The following is an 11,247-nucleotide window of genomic DNA, read 5'->3' as shown; positions in this document are numbered from 1 at the left end:
CTCTGTTTTCTAAAGTATATATTTTTTTTATTCTCAAATGACACCTTTGCTGTTCTTAGTCTGTTCTTTGCTGTGTCCTGTCACCCTTTTTCTATTCAGGCCTGACATAAGCTGTAACTAACTTCCTTTCTATCGTACATTGCATAGCGCTGTAGAACCTTGTACCTTGTCATATATACGTATAATATGTTTAGTAATAATAAGGATCCAACTGTGAAAAGACACCTGTGAGTTATTTACTTTGGTTAAATGTTTCTTTAAACTTTGAGAGTAGTGGACTTTTCAACCAGATACCAGATGCTTGAGGTTTAGGACTGAATCAAACACTGAAACTTACTTGCATAGCTGAACTCTAATACTTGCATATGAGAGAAATCTGAAATCTTGCACTGTGTCTGCGTACAAACCACTATTTTTAAAAGCCAGGTGGGAACCCTCAGTGAACTCAGCAGATTTTTCAGATATGAATTTGTCTGAATCTTTTACCTTAGGGATATACAGAATGTAAACCTCTGTTGTTGTTGTTGTTGATGATGGTAGTTACTGTTGATTAAACACAATTTTGAACAAGTGCTAAAAAGGAGAGAGAAATAGCAGGCACTCACAGGCACTCCCTGCAATAAAGTTCTCCAAATGATGAGGTTGGTATTGCCAAACCAGCATTTAGCATTGAAAAAAGGTACTGTCACCATAGCTACTTCATTCTCTGAGGTTGTAGCAGAGTGATGCATGAAGGATGTTAGAGAGGCTGATGCTTTATTAATATTCAAGTCACTGCCATTTGAGATGAGGAAAAAATCTCCAGTGCCAAAGCCTTTGGTCTAACTTTGAACAAATTTTCCTCTTACTTATACAAGTATAGTTGTTAGTGGAGCCACAGGAATATAAAACAATAGAGTAAGGTGCACATATTTTTACTTAGAGATGAAATGGAAGTAAAACAGAATAAGCCAGACTTTCAAAGGTTTACTGTGCAATAGAGTTTGGGGTTATTTATACAAATAGGCATAGTCTTCTTTTAGACAAATTAATGCACGAGGAGCCTTATGATTTTTTTATGCTGTACTGCTGTTGAGTAAGCAATTGCTGAAAGTGCATGCAGGTTTATATAAATCCATCTGAATTATTCTGTGTGAACACAGGAAATTCTGGCCCTACAAAGAAAGTTTTCAATACAGAAGCTTAAAGTGAAGTCCAGAATAGAGTTCTCAGTGGCCCTAAACAATAGAGAGTGGGCCATTCATGGAACTGGATAAGGATTTCAAATTTTGTATTTGTCATTTTTAATGTGCCTATCAATTAAAAAAAATCTAATACATAAAAAGATTTTGTTTAAAACAACAACAACAAAATAATTCCCAGCTTCTGTTGGGAATTGATGTAGCATTAATGATTCTTACTGAGTTCAGTGTTCCAGAGATGGTATTACAGAGTTTTTCTTCTGAAATACAGTCACACATGCACACACACATATACACACACATTGATTCATTTTTCCAAACTGTGTTTCAATTGTTAAATTATGTAAAAGTTTTCTTATACTGAAGGGAAAATCAGGAAATAAATACAGTATCATTACTCCTTTGTAAATAAATAATAGTGCCTGAAGTTGTTATTATACAGGAGCAGTACAAATCTAATTTATGAATAAATTGATGCTGTGATAAATGAACATTATTTACTAGGGTATGCAGACCTAAGTGAATACAAAGACAATACACAATATACCTGACAGGCTGTGGGGAAGATACTCTACACCTGTAGCTTGTGGATCCGTGTATTGTACCGTCCTTTCACTTCTCTGTTCTTCTAACTCAATGGGTTTTGTACATAAACCAAACTGGGGAAACAAGTTTTCTTAAATAAATTTTGGTAATACAACAAACATGCAAAAACTAGCATTTGTGACTCCTAGGCAGTCCACTTCTTTCCCCTTTCTTCAGAACTTGATCATCTCCTTCTGCCTTTGTTTTCCTGACTTTTCTGTTATTTTACCTGGGGAACCTACAAACTGGCAATAGCAAATCTGTGTTACAATTTGTGTAAATATTATTATAATGGCAATTAGGATGCCAGTAAATTGGTACTTACGTACACTTCGGTATTTCACTTGAAAAATGCGCAGCCCCCTTCACTTGGGTTTATTTCTTTAGCATGGTGCCAGTGATATTTATTATTATTATTTTTTAGCGTAGGATGCATTTGTTAACTCATTGCTGTATTGTTGAAGAGACAAGGTCAATGTCACCTGAACAATAGCATGCTCTCCATCTGTCACAGCTGGCTTTGTCACCCTACTGCATTTGTATCTGTGAAGAGCTGTAGGGATGCAGGGGGAAAAGTCAAACATATTGGTGGAGGCATTCGGTGAATACAAATGATTTTTTTCAACACAGCACATGTGTTATGAAAAGCACTGCAGCAGAAATAACTGATTTCCTGAGTCATGGTTAAAAGTAAGTTTAGGAGACCTAATTGGGATTACCATTTGAAACAAATGTCATTGTCCTTTCCCTGTACCTCAGGAGAATTGAGAACTGCTGTCACAGTTAAATAAATTTTCAAAAATGTAAAGCAGGCTCTTTAAACAAATTTCCAAAGTAATTACTCTATTGGTAACTTTGTTAGTTTTGCAAGTGCAGTATCTTAGAATAATCAAGAATGCCATCTTTGTCAGCTTGTTAGAAAAGTAGAAATATGAGGCAGAATCTGGAAAATACCTGGTAGGTTTTGTGCGATGGTAACGGCTATTGACTTCGCTGCTTGATATCAATGGGCATTTTCCCAAAAGCACGTTGCGTAAAGTCCTGGGGATTTGGCTGACATTAATTAGCACTCAGATTGCATGCTCTTTCGCTGCTTCTGCGTATAATGTTAATTTATGCTTGATAGATACCATCCACGATGGGGAGTGAAGTACTACCTCAGTGGGAGTTTCACAACACCCACGGTCTCCTGACATTCCCCGCCACGCCAAAGGGGCACATCTGCTGCCACATGCCTTGAGGGGTGATGAGTTCACTCCCCTCCACAGCTCCTCAGTTCAGCTGACTGTACAGAGCTGGGTGGAGCCAGGGAAATATTTATTTTTCTGTTGTGACTAATGCTGTTCTAATCACTGCTCTTGTTTAAGTCCCTGACATTTTGTCTCTTGTACTGGAACACTGAAGAGCTTACTTCAGACAGCTTTCTCACACCTTGCACTTCTTGCAGCTTCTCTCATTGTGTTAACCACTTTTCTGATGTCTATCTTGATGCCAAAAGGATATCCTCCATTCTTAATTCAGCACCCCTAGGCATCTCGTGTTTCCTCCTGGAAGTCATTTATGCAGATAAAATCACATATAAAAAAAATCTTCCAGCATTCTCCCACTCTGTGCTCTTGCACTTAGTGTCTTTTGAGCTGTATTTGGTCCATGCTTGTCCTGTACCACAAAATGAGAATCTCCAAATAACATTGTTCTGATGTATATGTGATTTGGGGGAATACAAATGATTTATTAAAGGGATATCATTAATATGCAGTGTAGTCAGTTCTGGGGGGAGTGGAGGAGAAAGAAATGTTTCAAGTGATCTGTGTAGATCCTTCACATCTTTTTTTAGTTTCAAAATTTCACATCATTCATAACTTCATTTCCAAATGCTTTACGATTTAATAATTTCCATATGCCACATGCAACTTTGTGAATCTCTTCTGTAGACATTACCTAGTTCATTTTAAAATCATCTTGGAAACACTGAACCGAATTGTTCTGCATGCACCATTTATAAATAAATTTGCTATGAACTTGCTTTTCTTTCCTTGTTTTTTTTTTTTTCCCCTCTTCTGACCAGCTCATTATCTTTGTGTGTGTGTGTTGTAGTACTTCTCTGCCAGAGTAAATGTCACCCTATACAGCACTGAGAACAAGAGCTTCTGAAGTAATGTTGAAAAATATAGTTAGGGAAAGGGGAATCGCATTATGAAATGTCTCAACAGATCCTCACTTCTGCTGCTGTTGGAAATATTCTGTTATAAACTTTGCTGCCTCTTTTGCTGTTTAATTTGAGGATTGATGATTCTGTCTTTGCAGACTGTAACAGAGAAGCACAAGCTAAATGTACCTGAAACAATGACTGAGGTTCTGGATGTTTCAGATGAAGAAGGTGAGCAACTTTAAGTTCCTATTCCATATCACCTATGCCACCTATAATACAGGTTTAGGATAGCTGCTTCCGTACTTCTACATCTCTGTTTTGCAGTGCTTGAAATGATGATCTGTGTAATAGCATTTTTTTAATGATGTAAGCATTATGGCATTTAAGTAAGTATGCCAAAAATTGACCCAAAACTAAAACGCAACTTCTTTTTTAGGAAAAATAAATAAATAAAAGCTTACTATCTTATCTGAGCCAAATCAGCAAATGCAAACATTTCCCAACTTGACATTTCAAAATTTAAATGTAAAGCAGTCCCAAAGCTGGATTTGACCCTCACATAAAGATGAATTTGAGCAGTAAAATCTTTGGATCACAGCCACTTATTTCAGATACACATATCTAGGAGTTCTGCTTAATTGGAAACATTCACGTAAGAAGATGCATAAGGTGGAAGGTGAGGACACTGTTCCCTAGAGGGAGTATTTGGCACACGCAAATCACAGATGCATACAGCATGACATAAAGTAACAACATGCTAATAACTTTGGCACTTTGGTCCCAGACTTTATTGTGTGCACAGACGAGAGGCATATGTTGTATCGCTTAGCTAAGTCCCAAGAAAATTTCTGTGAACTTCTGTAGGGACTGATAAAGCACTGTGGTTTTAAACAGCAGAGAGTTAAGGAAATAGCTTAAAAACATCCCTTTCTAAAACCTCTTGAATGGCATCTTACAAATTTTAATCACTGGGGCAACTAATATATATACATGTACTTGCAAAAATTTTCTAAGTCATTTTTGATAATCAGAAGTGTTAATTAATACTACAGTATCTTACATATGTCATATTTTATGGTTACTATTCTTTTGTATAAATAATTTGTAGAGAGGTTGTAGTTTCAAAAAATCCAAGGGATTTAGGAATGCAAGTTCTTTTTTATTTTCTTTTTTCCATTTTTTCCTTTTTTTTTTTTTTTTCTTTTTACAAAGAACACAAATGCACTTGTGGTTTTAAATTGTCCTGGAAGTTACTCACATTCATATTCCTAAACTGCTTGTATTACTTTGCGAATTATGCTGATAAATGAGTTACACTTGGGAAATTTGCTTTGTTTAGGCTCCAGATACTATTTTTTTAAAATGCTTGCAAAGCTATAAGTCAAAGCAAACAAGTGTTTATTTGTTTTGTTTATTTTATATTCAAAATAAGCTATTTTCTGCTGCAAAATGATCATTTAAGTTCTTTGTGTCAGGCTTACTAATGCTGTATTTTCTCTGTTTGAAAAACATCCAACTGCTTGTATAATTATGATGACAAAAGACCTTTATGTTACCTGTAGCCTTATGTTCATTTTGTTTCATTTTCTCCCATTCTTGTGAACTACTGTTTAGCCATCTTTAAATCTGCAAAGCGTAGTATGTTTATCTGCTTCTACAGGATTAATATTTAGGGTATTTCTTTTTCTCAAATCAATTTGTATGCTGAACAGCCTTTAAACACTCTGATGATGAACGCTTCAGTGATGGGGAAGTATATAGTGGCAGAGGTGCTGTTAGCAGAAATTCATGGAGTAAGATTTACAGACTTTCTCTTTTTGTTTAACTTGGTTTGTTTGTTTTATTTTTGTGCGGAAGCAACACAAATTTGCTTGAGCTGGGTGCCTAACACTGCTCTTTTCCTTACTTATAAAGTGTGGCTGGACTTGTGTGTCCTGAAAGGTGGGAGGAATAAAGGAAGCCAGAAAGTCCAAGATTTGTTACCTGTATCTCTAATTAGTTGGCAGAACTTACTGTGGCCATCCAGCATGACTAATGCTCTCCGGTGCATTGAATTAACATTCTCTGCTTCCTGTTACCATCTGACACCTACTGTTTGTCAATAGTCAGCCAATATGATATAGGTACTTGGGCACGTTGCCTCTCAGGGCTGCACTGAGCACTCACACCAACAGTGCCTCTGTCTTTGATCCTGCTGCAGGTTGCTAAGCAGGTTGGCCACAATTAAAGCACCTCATGCCATTGTCCTTGTGGAAACAGTTTCTAGAGGCAGAATATTGAGGATGTTGAAAAAATGGCTAACGTGGATGGTATTTATTACAGGAACATAAAGTAGCTGGGCACAGAAAGAGTGGAGGACTTTTTAATAAAGAAGATGAACCTTTAGTGATTGTATAATCTTTATAAGTGGCTTGCAATAAGGTTTCTCTAATACTGTGTTCTTGGCAGCTTTAAAGTGACACAGTATGTTCTGAAATAAATTAATGTGACATGGTAAACCTGCCAGCCGTAAGCACATAATGATAAAGTTGAACACAACAAAACTACTGGAGCAAATAAATACTTGAGGTTCCATGGTGGAGCCTGTTCATCCCTGGTGGTTAAGTATTTTACATTTTGCCTGGAAAACAGTTATCCTGCATAATTAGTATACTGTTACAATAATAATACAGTATTCTTACTCCTAAAATCCAGTCTTAGCAGTATAAAGTGAAGGACCGTATGGTCTATCAAATATTTTGGCTTGGTAGGTAAGTAATTCTTTAATTTTCATGTTTAGCACTAGTATTATTTAGAATTCTTTACCTTTTAGCATACCTTAAAAATCCTACTTCATCTGCTCTAGGCCTATTATGTGGTTCTAAATACGTGAGATACTCTGTGGCAGTAATGAGCCTTTCCTGCTCTGTGACTGTGCAGTTTTATTTAGCAGCTTTTTAATATACCACATAAATACACACATGCACATGTGTTTCTTACTGCTGCTTTCTTTGCTTGTAGTACTGCCAACCATGAAGAGTGTTTAAGGATAGTCATACGTTGTTAAATCAATGTTCAGAAGGTAATGGTCTGATATTGGGGGAAAAAAAAAAAAAAGGTTAAGAATGTGCTGCTCGGGATTACACTACAGATTCCCACAGGCATAGATGTTAAGTGATGTGATTCCTGAAATACATATCCAAGCCAGCAGAAATGCCTTGTGTGCATACAGTCGTACTATAAAAATGTGCATTTTTTTAATCATCGTATCTGATTTTGCCATTTGTCTGTATTGTGACAAGTTTTAGTTCCGTTAAAGCTGTTGCCACAAAAGAAGCAATTTGCACTTGAGGTGTCCTTGCAGCAGTAATGGGCAAGTACTGCAAAGTATCTTTTAAAATTTGAGTGAAATCTACAGAATTAGTGAAGTTAAGCACAGGCAGATGTTTCTGTTAGGACTAAGTCAGTGCAGACACACTATGAAATCTAGACTATATTTTTCTCTCATATGTTAATATCATATTGAGGAATATGTTGCTGTTCATCTGTACTCATCTCTTACATTATTTTTGTGGCTAAAGAACTGTACAGACTGCTGATGATTTACCTTTGCGAATCCCATCTGAGACAGAACAGCAAGTGTAGCTCTCTATACAGACCAGTCAGTAAAAGAGGTTATCAAAGAGCTCTCACTTATGTCTGTTTGGACCTCTATCTCCAACTGTTTTCAACCCATTTACCTTTTATAAGGCTTCACTGTCTCTCTGAGAATAAGTTCTGGCTGCTGCAAGAAGTTGTCATAGGTCTAAACCACACGTTTCCATATCCTGCGTTATGTTAGCACAAACGTTGCACCATGTGGTGAACCAACCCTGAGAACTAATGTATCCAAAAATGAATCTTTGTTTGTTTTTACAAGCTGTTTTTCAGCCAGACTACTTTTGCAGGCAGAAGGGAATAGAAAAGGTGAAGCAGAAGGTGAGACACCATTGTAGTGGCAGCATGCCCCTGAGATGGCTATCGTAAAGGTCAGTTCACACTGCACAGTCATTAAAGCTGACATTTTCATTGCAAAGAAGGGTTAGACAAAAGTCAAGCAAACTGTCACGTGCAAATAGTCAATGGAGTCTCAAAAATCAGATGGCATCACAATATCCAAAGAAAAAGCATCCTTATCATGAGGAGTGCTTGTCTAAAAGTTGGTAGAGATTCACCCCAATGCCTGGTTGAAACACAGGGTTGTTTTTTGTTTTTTGTTTTTTGTTTTTTTATTTTTATTTCTTGAAAAAAATCTAAAGGCCATAAAGTCATCTTAAAAAGAAAGACAGTAGGACATTGAATTTGTTGAAATGTTCATAAAAATGGAAACAGCATCATTGCATGTCCTTAAATAATTAAAAAAAAATAAATATATGCTAGTACCTTTATATGGTAGTGACCCTGGGTCAGATTGTTGCATTTTTCCTCTCACAGAGTTGCTCCTTTTTCCCCCTTTTAGTTGTCAAGCTTGATCGAAATTGCGATACTGTATCACTTAAACATATCCACGGTAACTGTATCTGCATAACAGTGGGGTTTGCTATCCCTTTGTGGCTGTGCATCAGTGACAGTGGCATATCAGTATACTATTGTGCTGCCTAAGGACAAAAAAAATGTGATCTTAGATTCTAAAAAAAAAAACAGTCTACAGCTAATCCATACCCATTTACATCAGATTTATGATTTTAAAAAATATCCATTTTATGGATTAAAAGTTTTTTCCAGAATAGACCTTTTTTTTTTCATTCTAGACAAAGCGTCAATGAACAGAACTTCCAAAGTTGCTCATTAGGTCTGGTTCAGATATACATGATCAATGGAGTCAGGCCATGGTCTGAGAAGTTACTGCTTTGCACATATACAGTCCTGTAGGGTTTAGGAATTTATTTCTATACCATTGGTGGTTCCTGAGTGACCCCGTGAAAGTCAGTGTAATTGTCTTGGGCCAGTTGTTGAATGGAATAATGAAAAGCTGCTTTGCCTGGCCCTTTGGGACCATGGAAGAAAATGCTGCATGCACCTGTCTACCTGTCTTCATAACTGCTTGTCTGGAACTAACGGACTACCTCATTAGTATTATGAATATTGTTATTATGAAATGATAATGTGCTCTGATGCCCCAAAATATTATTTTGTCAAAGAGAACATTTTCTGTTTGTGGTAACTGCAGCTTGCACATTGATAAAAATACTGAATTCCACAATAGTACCTCTAACAGCAGTAAACAATGCTAAAATATAACAGCGAGTACATTAATGTTACTGTCATATGCGTGAGAAACGAGCAGTTAAATCTGGGCAGAATTCATTTATGTTGTATATGCACACAATTCCAATGAAATAGTGGCTTAATTAGTGGAAGACTTAAGGAGTAATTTGCCTAATAAAACCTGGAATTTAAAGTTGAAGCCAGCAACTGTTCCTGGTAAGAATTCCATAAGGTGCTGTTAGTGCACGTTAAAACACTGTAAATTCAGAATAACACCACTGAATTAATTCACACTCTAAATTAAGCATCTTATAACTAGGGGTATAAAATATACCCAAAGATAGTTGATTTACAGAAGTAAATCAAAAGCTATGTATTGAAAATTCAACTGAAAAAGGGAAAGAAACGTGCTCACAAAGAAATAGGAAGTGAGTGTTAATTCTTAAAACTTTACTTATGAGAACCTGCACAGAAAATATGCCTATATCAGTCCCAAATTTTTTATTAATTTTTATGCTTTAGATGCCCTAAAAGATTTGTTTTACGGATGGTTTACATTTACAGCTGGATCATTTTAACAAGGTCATCATCCATGATGATGGGAATTGGTTCTCTGAAATTAGTTATACTTTATCTTTTTGCCTGAGCAAAACGAGGATTTAAAAAAGAAATTCTTAAAAGTGTCAGATATGCCAATGCCACAGCAAATCTGAAGAATGGTAGCCTTTTTTTTTTTTGTCTGTGTCTTGTTAATGCAAAAGGTTCTCAGTCTAATGGTTAGCTGCTCAATTTTTCTCTTATAGCTTTATTGACATTGTTGCTAGGATCTGTAAAGAAAAAAATATAACAAAGGCTTACTTGAATTTTTCCACTGAAATCTTTCAGACAGAATATAGCTTTCATTTCTTTTTTTATATCTGGTACTGTCATTACAAAGAAATTAGACCTATTTTTATTGGGATAGAATCTGCTAAAGATTGCTCACTTGTCAACATTTTAGTACTGAAAAATAGGAGATTGTGGGTAGGCTGCAAAAATTTTGGCAAGTTTTAAAGAAACTGATGTTCTTCATTTGCTTCAGTGTTGTTGACAAAAAATAGAATTGACCAGATTAGCAATAATAAATGATGTCAGTGAAATCCGTAGGCATGATCAAAAGTACAAACACATTTGTTTGTGCAAAGAAGGAATAATGCATGTGCATTACCAGGAGACACTACTGTATTTACTTATACGTTCTGTCCTAAATTGTTACTTTATGAGCAATGTTGAGCCTTGCATTATTTTCTGCAGAGATTGAAATCTCTGAATCTGAAAAAATCTGAAACATGGGGAGCTACAACAGATTGTTCATTCAAGCAAATCAAATCAGCGTGTTAAAAAGGAGAAATGTGTTTTTGACTAGTCATACCCATCTGATCGGAAGATGTCTTTAAAGCTACTAGATGTTATTCCTACCCATGGCTGGTTAAAAAAAATGTCTGCTTTTGCATTTGCATTAACCTTAATTAGCTGAAGATTGTCCCAGTCAGAGGAACATTACCCATTCCTTGCACAACAGGTATCTCGGGCAGTTGTTCCCTCTGGAACAACACAGCTGTGACTTGTGTGTCAGTATATAACATTTTATAAATCTTATAAAAAGTGCTACGTGAAAGAGAGGTACTTGTGAATTTCATAAAGGCAAAATTAGTAAGTAAATGGTATCCTTGGTAAGAAGGAAAAGACCATTTCCCCATCGTTTGCACTTTAACAAGTGCAGAATCTTGGTGAAGGTTTGTTCTGAGTCACAGATGTCCGTACAGCTAGAGCAAACTTTCCTTGCTTAATGCCCCATGTAAGTGTTTCATATTGTGAGGAAATTTCTTATTTCATAGATAACACCTGATTTAAAGTGAATTTTCTTCTTCCATGAGAATAAAGCATCATTCTGGTGGGGAACAAAAAGCTGAATCAGTTCTCTATCACCTTCCCCAATATGTTTTTTTAATGACATTTCCTGCTCAGAAATCTCAGTGGGATCTGCTTTATTGCTCCTCTTGAAGCCATACAAGGAACTCATTCAAGTCCCAGGTTGACCGTACATCCCATGGTAGCCGCACC

At 36.2% G+C, this 11,247-nt stretch overlaps 1 protein-coding gene across 35 annotated transcripts in view; it reads left to right on the top strand.

The window, feature by feature from the left end:
• The window catches only part of ANK2 (ankyrin 2), a 352,274-nt gene that overhangs the window by 271,567 nt on the left and 69,460 nt on the right, over positions 1–11,247 (top strand). For all 35 annotated transcript variants that reach the window (XM_083833351.1, XM_083833341.1, XM_083833344.1 and 32 more), the window contains one exon: positions 4,074–4,146. In XM_083833351.1, the coding sequence (XP_083689477.1) occupies positions 4,074–4,146 (73 nt within the window). The remainder of the gene's footprint in view (positions 1–4,073; positions 4,147–11,247) is intronic.

This window comes from Anser anser (assembly GCF_964211835.1).
Source record: "Anser anser genome assembly, chromosome: 4".
NCBI lineage: Eukaryota > Metazoa > Chordata > Aves > Anseriformes > Anatidae > Anser > Anser anser.
The sequence above is the reverse complement of the archived record's forward strand: the minus strand, read 5'-3'. Positions and strand labels throughout refer to the sequence as shown.